The sequence below is a fragment of the Pongo abelii genome, chromosome X (genome assembly GCF_028885655.2).
Source record: "Pongo abelii isolate AG06213 chromosome X, NHGRI_mPonAbe1-v2.0_pri, whole genome shotgun sequence".
NCBI lineage: Eukaryota > Metazoa > Chordata > Mammalia > Primates > Hominidae > Pongo > Pongo abelii.
This window is the reverse complement of record NC_072008.2, coordinates 18,867,157-18,881,179: the sequence shown is the minus strand read 5'-3', so window position 1 is coordinate 18,881,179 and position 14,023 is coordinate 18,867,157. Positions and strand designations below refer to the sequence as shown.

Genomic DNA, 14,023 nt, shown 5'->3' with positions numbered 1-14,023 from the left:
TATGTGTCCATTTCTACAACATGTTCAGAATAGGCAAATCTATAAAGACAGATAGTAGATTGATGGTTGCCTAAGGCTGTTAGGTGGCACAGGGTAGCTACAGAAGGGAATGGGGAATGATGCTAATAGGTATGTAGTTTCTTTTCCAGATGATGAAAACGTTCTAAAATTAGACTGTGGGGCTAGTTGTACAACACTGTGAATATACTAAAAACCACTGAATTATACAGTTTAAATGGGTGAGTTACATGGCATGTGAATTATATCTCAATAAAGCTGTTAAAAATAGTGATGAATTCCAAGAGAATCATGTGGTCTCCTTGTAAAGGTAAAGTCACTTTTTATCTATATATTGTAAGGGACAACACGCACGCTGGTGTCATTGTTGCCACTGCAGTGAACACCCTGATTACCTACCTGTTCCCATTCATGCTTTGTTAAGTGTTCAATAGGAGATCCATTTGTTTTGATTCTTCCATGTGCATTAAAAGTCACACCTACTTTATTGTGCTTCCAGTCAGTGTCATGGTCTCTGTTTGTTTCCGTTGGTGGTATCAGCACAGATTTCATCTATAAAACAAATTCATGCTTTAGTCCAACCCTCTGCTTATTCTGCCGCATACAGAGACTTCAGTCCCAGGTGGGATTCTTTCTATGTTGTGGTGCCACAACCCAATGAAAAACACACGGTCACTTTTTGCATCTCGTCCACCTCCTATATCTCACTCATCCACTGATGTCTGTAAAGTGGGTCTGATACATTGTTGGTACATTTTCCAATTACAGACATTGCCTATAAAGAAAGAGTTTCTGTGTTTCATTAGAGTTTCTCTGTAGGTGTTAAACACATTCTGTGGCATCCACACAGAAAATGGAAGATGCCAAGGTAGGGGCAACTAGTCTCCTATTGAGCCTTTATCTAGCCATAGGATCTTCAGGAGTTCAGAAACACCTCTTAAGAGGGTGGCTGCTGTGCATTTTGTTATGCTTTCCAGAAGAAAAGAGAAAAGGTATATCTGTGTCCAAGAAAGTTCTTAAAGGGGACATAGGTTGAAAACTTCAGAAGCCCTTCAACCTAAATGCATTGTGGTTCTCAGCCTGACTCTGCCAGCCATGGACGATGTTCTCTAATCTTGGCAACAAAACTGCTGTGTTTCTTTGGAAAACAAAATGTCTTTCTGATAGGGCCTCAATTACTAGAATCCCTCTTGTTCCCTTACACAAGCAGAGACTGTAATTTTATACTTGTTTCTTTGTAGCACCATGTCTTTAAACAAAACAATGTTAAACAATACTTCTGTTATACTGGTGGCCGTGGTTCAGTGACAGACAAATTCTCTGTGGTAGGCACTTAGTTTCCCTTTTTTTTTTTTTTTGAGACAGAGTCTCGCTCTGTCCCCCAGGCTGGAGTGCAGTGGCGCGATCTCGTCTCACTGCAAGCTCCGCCTCCCGGGTTCACGCCATTCTCCTGCCTCAGCACTAACTACAGGCGCCCGCCACCACGCCTGGCTAATTTTTTCTATTTTTTAGTAGAAACAGGGTTTCACCGTGTTAGCCAGGATGGTCTTGATCTCCTGACCTCGTGATCCGCCCGCCTTGGCCTCCCAAAGTGCTGGGATTACAGGCGTGAGCCACCGCGCCTGGCCAAGCACTTAGTTTCTTTTACAAACTAGAGTGTGTAGGAAATCTTACCTTTATTTTTCAAAAATGAAATTGAATCTTATTCTGAGGTCCTGTCTCATTGAGCTAGGTAGAAATTCAAGCTCAGCTATTGCTAGCTAGTTCACAGCCTACCTGCCCTGTCTCCTGCCAGCAAATGTTCCCTTTAGGGGCAGAGCAGAATATTCTGGGAGGACCCTCTGGACTTGGGTCCACACAACTCTCTTCTTCTTTTCTCCTTTTTCTTTCTTTCTTTCTTTTTTTTCTTTTTTTTTTTTTGTAGAGATGGGGTCTTGCTATGTTACCCAGGCTGGTCTCGAACTTCTGGTCTCAAGTGATCGTCTCACTTCGGCCTCCCAATGTGCTGGGACTATAGGCATGCGCCACTGTGCCCAGCCGTGCACAACTCATTTCTGATGAGCTCATTGAGTAAGGCCACACGCTCTCTTAAGTATGTGTGGCTCTGAAGTTTTCAAGGCCACTTGGGATCAGGATACTTTGCCCCAGCCCTCCCTAAGGCACTACACGACCATTTTCCCCCAGGGAGTCTTAGTAGCCATCTTTCTGCAAATGCCTTGCTGGGGAGTTTGACAAATAATAAACCAGAATCTTAGTTTTATAAAATCTTCCTTCATTCTTTAGTCCCTCTGCATTGACCCCCCTCAACCTGCCCACCTTACAAAATACCTTAAATGAACCTAGAATAGAGGTTGTCATCAAATTCCCCCAACCCTTCCCCACCCCTGTTAACAATGATACCATCACGACCACAGGTGTAAACCAGGAAGTATGGTCCCTCCTGCCACAGAGGGTTGGGGGGTCCTATGGGGTGGGAAAGTGGAGATTATAAAACTGGACTGGAACAATCTACTTTTATGTCTCATCTGATAGAATTCCAAATGGTTGAACCTATCATTTTCACTATAGTTCAATGATATTTAATACAACAAGTATGTGTTACCAGTTCAACCTCACTCAAGGAAGGGTAGAAGACACAAACAATATACAAGTTGAATTTCTATCTTTAAAGCCAGTCTTAAGAGCAGGTAGAACAGTTATCCCTGAAGGGGGTGAAACTTTAGGTATCCTGAGAAAATTGCTGGCCCACAAACTCTCCCCAGGGTCTGTATTGGTGACTGAAACACAAACCTCAGAACCAAGTATCAGGAAAAAAGAAGAGAGAACTGGAGGAGAGAGCTATATGTTTAGTAGTATATGCCATTTTCTTTTCTTTTTTTTTTTTTTTTTTTTTGAGATAGTGTTTCACTGTCACCCAGGCTGGAGTGCAGTGGCTTGATCTTGGCTCACTGCAGCCTCTGCCTCCTGGGTTCAAGTGATCCTCCTGCCTCAGCCTCCCAAGTAGCTGGGATTACAGGTGTGCACCACCATGCCCAGCTATTTTTTTGTATTTTAGTAAGGACAGGGTTTCACCTTTTTGGCCAGGCTGGTCTTGAATTCCTACCCTCAAGTGATCTGCCCACCTCAGCCTCCCAAAAGTGCTAGGATTACAGGTGTGAGCCACCGCACCTGGCCACCATTTTCTTCATATAGGTAATTACATTTAATTCTCCCAAAAATCCAATATGGTAGGTATTTTTATCCTCAGTTTATAAGTGTGGAAACCAAGGATTAGAAAACTTCAGTACGTTGCCCAGTCACCCAGGAAGTGGCAGAGGCAGGATGTTAACCTAGTTCTGTCTGTCTAATGTTAGAGCCTCACAGTCTTTACTATGTTAAGGTGGCTGTCAACTTGGGATCTCCACAGAGCTAGTGAGGGACATCCCAGAGGCATCTTCTCAATATCTCAAAAAGCCCTCGATAGAGCTGGCTGCTCAGGCTAACCTCAGGAAAGCAAAAGTGTTCAATCTGGTCAATTGGAAGAGGCTGCCATGACTGATTAGCACTGTAGTCATAGGGCAGGTGGTGATGAGTGTGGCATTCATGCCCTGTGTTCACCAATATTTGACTGACAAAGACATCATGTTCCCTTGTGCTCTTGGTTAGAATCTAATCCACTCATTATGTTAATAACGACTATTATATCTGGATCAAAATGTCTTATTGGCTTGATTACTCGCTGATATAATGAGAAAGGTACCTTAAACTTAGAGTGGGCTTAAATTTTATTGCAACTGGGTTTTGTTGTGTTTGAGACAAGGTCTCTCTCTGTCATGCAGGCTGGAGTGCAGTGGTGCGATCATAGCTCACTGCAATCTCAAACTCCTGGGTTCCAGCAATCCTTATGCTTCAGCCTCCCAAGTAGCTGGCACCACAGGTGTGCACCACCACACCTGGCTAATTTTTTCTTTTTCTAGAGATGAGGTCTTGCTATGTTGACCAGACTGGTCTCAAACTCCTGGTCCCAAGTGATCTGCCCACCTCAACCTCCCAAAGTGCTGGAATTACAGGGGTGAGCTACCATGCCTGGCTGCAACTGGGATATTTTTTTTTAGAGTAAAAGGAGGTGCTATTAATAATTACAACAGGACAACAGGTGTAAGCCAGGAAGCATTGTCATCAGTTGGTGAGGTGGGGAAGGGTGGTATGTAAAATCACCACAGAATCAGGAGAGGGCTGTAAAAAACTTTCTATTTAGTTTTGTCTTAGGTTTACCCTGCTTTGATCTTAAATCTCTCAAGAGATAGTCAATGAATATTAAGTACTTACTACATCCCAGGTGCTGGGGTTTTATCAACGGACTAGAAAAACAGAGGAAGACAGTAAACAAACAGTACCACAATTTCTTACTGAAATTCAGTAACTGTGATGAAAGATATGTACAAGGGGCTTGACAGTATATAAAAGGGGATCTCATCTGGTCTGGAGGTCAGACTTATTAAACTTTAATTAAAAAGATGGGAGGATACCAGCAACAACATTCTCATTCACATGTGTATAAAGGGTCCAAAAAGTCAAGGTGACACTGGGGTCAACATTTCTGTCTCTATCAGATTAAATTCCAGCTCTAGACCCCACCTGTCCAGGTTGGTTGGAAGTTGATGATCAGTCCTGAGGGGTAACAGTTCAGGTTTCCCACTAGGACCATATAGCATCATCTGGCTCCACTGCTATTACTGGTCTTCAACCCATGTGGCACCCCCTACACCTCTAGCCTGAGGGCTTCCTCTTGGCTTGAGTAGAGGAGGAAGACAACTCCAATGACCCTGCAAGACCCGTTCAAGGAACCCTTCACGAGGCGTGAGATCTTCACAGTCACCACATTGCCACTTGTCTCAGAGGTTCCATACTAGTTCCTGCTCTGCTTGTATTTAACATGATTATTTAAACATTTCAAAAAAAATTTCCAAAAAAAGTATCCTAAGTTATTCGATGTGTATTATGTGGGAAATCATATCAATTCAGAAATAAATTGCGCTTATATAAGTGATTCCACTTATATAAGGTACCTAGAGTGGTGAAATTCATAGACAGAAGGTAGAATGGTGGTTGGTGGTTGCCAGGGGCTGGGAGAGGGGAGAATGGGGAGTTGGTGTTTAATGGGTCCAGAGTTTCGGTCTGGGATGATGGAAAATTCTGTAAATAGATGGTAGTGATGGTGATGGTTGCACAACAATGTGAATATACTTAATACCTCTGAACTATACACTTAAAAATGGTTACAGTGGCAAGTTTTATGTTATGTATATTTTACCACAATATAAATGAATGAATTGAGGTTTTAATTTTAAAAATCAGGATTTTTCACTTTTAGAAACTACATAAAATGCCAACATTTCCTCATTTTTCCACCCTCAACATGAATTTAAAATTTTTTTCCCTATATAGAAGTTACCCACTTAGTTCTTTACCATCCAGTCATAGATTTTTCTTAAAATTTATACTTTTATATACTCTAATAAAATCTATAATCTTTTTAGAGTTACAACCACTAAAACACAAATCAATTCAAAATAATAAATGAAGAGGTATGTATTCCCTTCTAAATCCCTGAGAGAAGATTCATGCCAACATTACTTCTTACTTTGTTCCTCTCTACACGATGGAGTAAATTCAAGTCTGTGGTCTCTGATATCCCACCATGGATGACCAGGATTTCATTGTCAACGATTGTACCGATCGGGAGCCAGGCATAGAGTTCTTCCAAGATTTGTAAGATTCTTTTTCCATGTAGCTGTAAGAGCGAGCTTCAGTAAGTTTTGTTTTTCTGACAGGTTCAGTTTATTGAATAGTCCCCATGTATGGACAAAAAGTAATGATTTTCAGGCCACTCAAAGGAAGTCAGCAAGGAGTCACTAACCAATTAGCATGTATTCATCATGTCTTTTTATTCTGTATTTTTTTTTTTTTTTTTTGAGATGGAGTCTCACTCTGTTGCGCATCAGAGTGCAGTGGCGCCACCTTGGCTCACTGCAACCTCTGCCTCCCAGGTTCAAGCGATTCTCCTGCCTCAGCCTCCCAAGTAGCTGGGACGAAAGGCGTGTGCCACCACGACTGGCTAATTTTTGTATTTTCAGTAGAGACAGGGTTTCTCCATGTTGGCCAGGCTGGTCTCGAACTCCTGACCTCAGGTGATCCGCCCACCTTGGCCTCCCAAAGTGCTGGGATTACAGATGTGAGCCACTGTGCCTGGCCCTTTATTCTGTATTTTTGATACTATGACATCTTGGGGCCTTGCTGACTCTGGAGGAGAGACTGTCCCTCCTAGGGCTAGCTAATTCCTAGTCAATGACTTGCCCTTCATATGCAAACCAAGCAACGGAGAGCCCACACGCCAGCTACCTTTTTTATGGAGCTCTCACACTCCTCATCCCGGGGCCAGGTACCAGACAACTAGGGACAACCTCTGTGGCCCAGAGCAGGCTGAATTTATTCAAACTGGTCAGTCCTAAACCAGATTACACTCAGATGCTTCCCTCCACCCTCCCTCTGCCTTTTTTTTTTTTTTTTTTGAGATGGAGTCTCGCTCTGTTGCCCAGGCTGGAGTGCAGTGGCACGATCTCGGCTCACTGCAACCTACGCCTCCTGGGTTCAAGTATTCTCCTGCCTCAGCCTCCCGAGTAGCTGGGATTACAGGAGCATGCCACCACGCCCAGCTAATTTTTATATTTTTAGTAGAGAGAGGGTTTCACCACGTTGGTCAGGCTGGTTTCGAACTCCTGACCTCAAGTGATCCACCCGCCTCAGCCTCCCAAAGTGCTGGGATTACAGGTGTGAGCCACCGTGCCCAGCCTCCCTCTGCCTTCTGACCAGCTCTGGTGCTTCCCCACGCGGTCTCCCAGGGTGGCTTGTAGTGCCTCCATTTTCTAGAGAATTGTAAATAAAAATCTCTTCCTTCATGACAGTCACTTCTGTGTCTGCATGTTTTACCACACCTAAGTAAAACAAATCCTTGGTACCCTTAAAGCAATGAAATATGTATCTATGCTAAAACTTACACAAAACTCACAATGAAAAAGTGTGGTTTAATCCAGAAAGAAAATATAACACTCTACTGTGGCCAGGGCTTCCTGCTGTGCTTGTATTTTATTGGCATGCATTCTGACTAGCTGGCCTATTACCTTTCCTAAAGCATCAATCTGGTCTTTCTTGGCTCTTTTTAAGTTTCTCTATAGAAACAGCAAAGTGAATACTAAAAAAAAAAAAAAAAAAAAAAAAAAGGATGTCTTACCTTATATTTATGCAAAATTTCTTTCGTGAAGCCATACCTAAAAAAAAAATGGGATTTAAATGATTTGATTGTTGATAACGCCTACTTCCATGAGTCATGCAAAAAGGGAAGCCCTTGGCATCTCAGTATCATAAGAACTCAAGAAACCAGAGTTCAGTTGGAAGTGTTACTTACCTGAGTCTTTGCTAGGCATGATTGGAAAGCATAAAAGCAACCAACGACATCACCCCTACCCTCAAGGAGCTTATAGTATAGCTGGGGAAAGAAGATAGATCTCTATGAAACAATTATAAGACAACTTAAGAAATATGTGGTAGGCACAGGTTGTGTAAACGCTACAAGTATGCACAGAAGCATGCTGTGGTAGCTGGGGGAAGCTGTGTGAGAGAAGACTTTTCATTTAGATAGAATTTCTCAGACATCCTATACAGTAAATGATTGGAGAAAAGAAAAGACTGAACAAAGAAAAGACTTGTTATGCTCTCTCTGATATAGTTCCCATAATGGTATTGAGGGTTTTAATAGAAAGTGTCAGGAATCTTAATGCCTGAATAGCAGTAGTGAAGGCAGATTCAATGACGACAATATTTCTGTTACTTTTCCTTGCTTTAGGATAGCAGTACGTGCCCTTAATATCCAACACTGTGAAGATGAAATGCAATACACTCACTCTGGCTTTCCATGGAAATCATGTCACATCAGGCTTCTACAGTGTAACGTTATGTTTTCTGAGATGAATTCCATCCTGTACTCAGCAAAGGTGTCCATTCTATTTAATCCAACAGATGCCTTGCAATCCTCACCTTTCTCGCCCTCTCTGAAACACTAAATACAGCTGACTCTACCATCCTTCTAGAAAACTTTTCTTTCCTTGGATTCTGTGACCATAAACTCTCTTGGTTTTCCTCCTGGCTCTTCTGAGCCTCTTTTGCAAGCTCTCCTCTACCTCACCTTAAATGTGGCAGTTCCTTCACATTCCATCCTAGGCTCTCTTCTCCCCTCACTTTCTCCTTTGGGAATCTCATCCCTGCCTGGGCTTTCAGTTATTATCTAGTGTTAATACCACAGGATGATGTTCCAGGCCACACTTCATTTATGATCTCTGGACACGTATGTACACTCAACTGCCTACTCAATAGTACCTCAAATCAGCTTACCCAAAACTGAACTCATCATTCCCCCTCATCCCAACCTCTCTCCTCTTTCCACATTCCCAATATCAGTGAATGATGCCGCTGTACCCCCAAACTCAAGCTGGGAATCTGGAGGTCATCCTTGATTCCCTCCCCCCACCCACCTTTTTTTTTCTTTTGAGACAGAGTCTTGCTCTGTCGCCCAGGCTACAGTGCAGTGGCGCGATCTCAGCTCACTGCAAGCTCCGCCTCCTGGGTTCACGCCATTCTCCTGCCTCAGCCTCCCGAGTAGCTGGGACTACAGGCGCCCGCCACTATGCCCAGCTAATTTTTTTGTATTTTTTAGTAGAGACGCGGTTTCACCGTGTTAGCCAGGATGGTCTCAATCTCCTGACCTCATGATCCGCCCGCCTCGGCCTCCCAAAGTGCTGGGGTTACAGGCGCGAGCTACCATGCCCGGCCGATTCCCTCCTCTTTCAGCTCCCCCATATCCAGTTACTGAGCCTTAAATCATCATTGCCTAAACTCCTCTTGAATCTATTTCTTTGCATCTCTATCACCACCACCCTAGTCTAAATGAGAACCCATTATCTATCCCTTTAACCTTCAACTACTTCCTAATTGACGAGCGTGTATTTACTCTTGCCTCTCTCCAACTCTCTCCTCCTACTGCATTTTAAAACGCAAATTTTATGACATTATTCGGTGACATTGTGTTGTTCCTGGAAGTCCGTCCAAATTCCTTTGAACCATCCAATCATTTCTTATGTCTCCAGCCCTATCAGGCACCACCCTGTCCCTCAGTCTATGCTCCTGTCCTCCTGAACTTCTTTCACATCTAAACAGTCTTGTCCTGAGCTCTGCATAAGTTGTCCCCTCACTGTGGAACACTGTTTCCCAATCCCCTCTATGGCTCTTTCTTGATTGCCTAATTCATTCTTCAGCTCTCAGGCTAAAGCCATATTTCTATGGGGGAACCTTCCATCATCCCTCAGACAAGGTTGGATTCCCCCTTTACAAACTCATCACACTTGAAAAACCTGCTCAACATGCGTCTTCCCTGCTAGATGTAAGCTCTATGAGGGCAGGGGCCATGTCTCCTTCATTAACCATTATAGACACTAGATAAATACAATAGGCAATAAGGATAAACAGCATGCCTAAATAAAAGTATCAAGCTATATTATATATAATGGGCCTCTGATAATAGTCCTGGGATTTTTTTCCTTCATAGTTTTAGCATTTGCTTCCATGCCTTGAGAATTAGAATTGAAACTCTGTGCTCAAGCCAGGCGCCAAAACTACCCCAAAGACAAAACTCATCAGTTGCTGAGCTTTGATCAAGGTATCCAAAAGCCCAGGACCAAAAGTATGAGACATGCCATATCTTCCACTGTCCTAGAGCAAACTGATTTCTGTTTTTCATAAAACAAGAGATTTTTTAAAAGAAGAAGAAAAAAAGAAGGGAAAAGGGAACATTTGTCACCTACTGTGCCTTCCAGCAAAGATTCTTAAACCATCTAACCAATCTTTATTCCTCAAGTTTCTGGTGAGTTAGATAGTTGAAATGCTGTGTTCGTAAATATGTTTATGAGCAACAATGCCAGAAGCAATTATCATGTCATAAAACAATACACGCATCGGTGAAAAACATGGAACTAGTTTCTGAGACAACATCTGAGGCAAGCCAAGAGTAGCAACAGAACGATTCCATCCAAATCTGTTCGAAGAACCTGCCACACCGCCAAACCCGGCCTCACATACCTACCCAACACACAGTTTAGCCTGTGAAGGTCGGGCATGGGAGCAAGAGAAAGAACATAATAGAAGGGAGAAGAACGGACAGAACTGGAAGAAAAGATAGGAAGGGAGTTTCAGGGCAACTGATACTCAGCAGAATAATGGGGGCAGTGAAAGGGGTAAGAATTGAAGTCCTCCTTGAGATCCCCCTCATGCCTCTTCCAATACACTCACTTCTGTCTCTGTTAGGAACTAAATATGGCAGCATTTTCCAGAGTGCGAAACTTTTAAAAGAGAAAATCTAAAGGCCTGGGTTACCTCAGATTCATCATAAAATCTTCATGGTTCCCTCTGTTCAAGTGCAGGTCATTGGGGTAGACAAGAAAACTCACACACAGGATCATTAGGATCTCTATGGAATTCCTTCCTCGATCTACAAAGTCACCATTAAAAACATACGGGTTCCTCTCTGAAGGGAGACCATTCTGTGGAAGGAGGAGAAGGGAAAAAACAAGGAATTAAAAGAATATACTTTTAAAGTCAGGCTGTGTACATAACATCCCTGTCAATATGGAAAAAAGAGGCTGAGTCAGGTTCTTCCACCGGGAAAAATCTGCTCTCTCTCTTGAGCCAGTTTTACTCTTCCAGGGCAGGCATCTCCTGCAAAGGCCCTGAAAGTGACAAATCTGCTTGGGAATGGAAGATTCCAGGGAGGATGGGGCGGTGCTAATTCTACCCACCACCTACTATGAGTTTCCTCTGAAAGGAGCTGATATTTGTCCTATCAAACATGGCTATTCTGACCTCTTCCTTCTCTTCTGAAAAGAGGGAAACTTCTACCCAAGGAAGACCACCAAACTAAGAGCCAGAACTCCTTTATTCTAAGGGGTCCTATGGTCAGCTCCTTGGGGCTGTGATTCCCCCAATTTGCAAAATGGGGATGGCACTACATCCCTCCCCAGATCACCTGGGAAAATGGAAATGAAAGTACTCAGTCAAGTGAAGGGTGCTATGTGATGTGACTGAACAGGTCGGATGTACTGCCAGCGAGCAACTACACCAGGTGTGCAGAGCCCGGGTATATTCTCAGTGATCACTGACTGGGCCATATCAGTTTTTAAGTATTTTTAATATCACTCTTGAGTATGAGATAATACTTTTAAACACAGTGTTAGCATGAAAAGCAGCAGAGATCACAACAAAGGCCTGGTCTTTAAAATAGCTATTAATTCATTTAGTCCTATACTATAAAACTCTAAGACAAAACAAACACATGTAACATGGTTACATTTTCTCGATGTCATGTTTGATAGGGAGATGGCTATTTCCCTACTGCATGGCTTCTACTGCATAATAAAACAAATTCAAATGTTTTAAAAATATATTACAAAGAGACAAATTTAACTACTCATATATAAAAATGCATGTCCTCCTTCAAAAAGGTTACCCTCGCCAGGCATGGTGGCTCATACCTTTAATCCCAGCACTTTGGGAGGCTGAGGCTGGCAGATCACTCGAGGTCAGGAGTTTGAGACTAGCCTGGCCAACGTGACGAAACCCCATCTCCACTAAAAATACAAAAATTAGCCAGGCATGGTGGTGTGCACCTATAATCCCAGCTACTCAGGTGGTTGAGGCAGGAGAATTGCTTGAACCCGGGAGGCAGAGGTTGCAATGAACCAAGATTGCACCACTGCACTCCAGCCTGGGCAACAGAGAAAGACTATGTCTGAAAAAAAAAAAAAAAAAAAAAAAAGAAAAAGAAAAGACCAACCTGGCTAACACGGTGAAATCCCGTCTCCACTAAAAATACAAAAAAAAATTCTCCGGGCATGGTGGCGGGCGCCTGTAGTCCCAGCTACTCGGGAGGCTGAGGCAGGAGAATGGAGTGAGCCCAGGAGGCGGAGCTTGCAGTGAGCTCAGATCGCACCACTGCACTCCAGCCTGGGCAACAGAGCGAGACTCCGTCTCAAAAAGAAAAGAAAAGAAAAGAAAAACAAAATGGCTACCTTCAGGAAATAATACACATATTCTAGTCATATTAATCTTTTTCAAATGATTTTCAAATTCCTCTTTTGTTAGATTTCCGACTACATTTAAAAATCTTATTACTTTAAACTCAATATCTTATTATGTATATACATTTTAAATTGCTCATATCAGTATAATAGAAATAATTGAAAAAACATAATACGGGTTACAGCATATAATTTAGGGATTCTAGAAATCATTTATACAATGTAACATGTTCTGAAGGCAATTGCAAACAAACAAATAAACAAGCAATGGCATAGTATGATAAGAAGGTGAATTCTCTGGTCTAGGTCCATTCATTACCCATGTGTCCTTGGGCAAGTTATGTAACCTTTATGAGCTGTAGTTTTCTCATCTGTCAAGTGAGGATGATAACTTCCACTTACCACACACAGCTATTTTGGAACTCAAATGAGACCATGTGTATAAAATTGCATTAAAATGGTAAAGCAACATACAAATTAAGAGACTGATTTTATTATGACCACGTTATTTCTAATTCTAAGATTCCAATATTTTCTTTTTTTTTTTTTTTTTTTCGAGACGGAGTTTCACTCTTGTTGCCCAGGCTGGAGTGCAATGGCAGGATCTCAGCTCACCGCAACCTCCGCCTCCCGGGTTCAAGTGATTCTCCTGCCTCAGCCTCCCCAGTAGCTGGGATTACAGGCACCTGCCACCACGCCTGACTAATTTGGTATTTTAAGTAGAGACGGGGTTTCACCATGTTGGTCAGGCTGGTCTTGAACTCCCGACCTCAGGTGATCCGCCTACCTCAGCCTCCCAAAGTGTTGTGATTACAGGCATGAGCCACTGCACATGGCCCCAGTATTTTCTTATGTATTAATTCATATAACCTTATTCACACTGGGCTTAGTGTAAACCAGTTGCAAAAATAGAGGCTATTGTCTATCAAAACGTAAAAAAGGCTGGGCACGATGGTTCACAACAGTAATCCTAACACTTTGGGAAGCCGAGGTGGACGGATCGCTTGAGCCCAGAAGTTCAAGATCAGATTTAGAAACATGGCAAAACCCCTTCTCTACAAAAAGTACAAAAAAATTAGCCGGGTGTGATGGTGCACACCTGTAGTCGCAGCTACTCAAGAGGCTGAGGTGGGAGGATCGCCTGAGGCCTGGGAGGTCGAGGTGCAGTGGAGCTGAGATCACACCGCTGTATTCCAGCCTGGGTGACACAGTGAGACCCTGTCTAAAACAAACAAACAAACAAACAAACAAACAAACAAACTACAAAGAAAGGGGGAAGGATTCTGCATCTCTGATCTCTGTTACCTTTCCTTCCCCCAGCCTTCAGCTGTCTAGGGTGAGTAAGCTGGAGGAACCTGAGGACTGTTGAAGGCTATAGACTCTGTTGGGATGTCCAGGTCTGAAGGGGGCTAGACGAGCAGCGGCAGGGAGCCCTGGGGTGAAAACATAGAAGAACTAGGCCTGAGGGGACGGTGGACACTTGATTAAGGGGGTGGCTCTGCCTCAGAGCGTGTGTGTGATCTTGGTTTGGAGGCAGGGGGAGCTGAAATGTGGGATCCTACTAGAAAAAGTGTAGGAAGATGTCTTCCACATCCTTGAAACGAAAAGAACAGATCACTTGCACTTAGGGGTACCTAGAAACACAGAGACTTCTTTTCACACTCGATGCAGGAGTAGAAACTGTTGTGCCTCCAACTATGGAAAGGCTTAACCTAGCTTAAGCAGAAAATAGAAAATGGAAATAAGCTAGTACCTAAGAGGATCCGGCAACTAGAGAGAGACAGACCAATCAGATCTACTAAAGCAGATAGTCCCCAATAAAACAGGACTGCTGGAGGAAACAG

The 14,023-nt window shown here is 43.0% G+C and overlaps 1 protein-coding gene across 12 annotated transcripts in view; it reads right to left on the bottom strand.

Moving 5' to 3' along the window:
- PPEF1 (protein phosphatase with EF-hand domain 1) overlaps positions 1 to 14,023 on the bottom strand; it is a 150,930-nt gene that overhangs the window by 38,003 nt on the left and 98,904 nt on the right. For all 12 annotated transcript variants that reach the window (XR_010138967.1, XM_054544376.2, XM_063721187.1 and 9 more), the window contains 4 exons: positions 10,480 to 10,646; positions 7,289 to 7,325; positions 5,642 to 5,791; positions 418 to 570 (listed from right to left, as the gene is read on the bottom strand). Coding sequence is in view for 11 of the 12 variants with exons in the window: in XM_054544376.2 (XP_054400351.1) it covers positions 418 to 570; positions 5,642 to 5,791; positions 7,289 to 7,325; positions 10,480 to 10,646 (507 nt within the window). In the remaining variant the exon portion in view is untranslated. The remainder of the gene's footprint in view (positions 1 to 417; positions 571 to 5,641; positions 5,792 to 7,288; positions 7,326 to 10,479; positions 10,647 to 14,023) is intronic.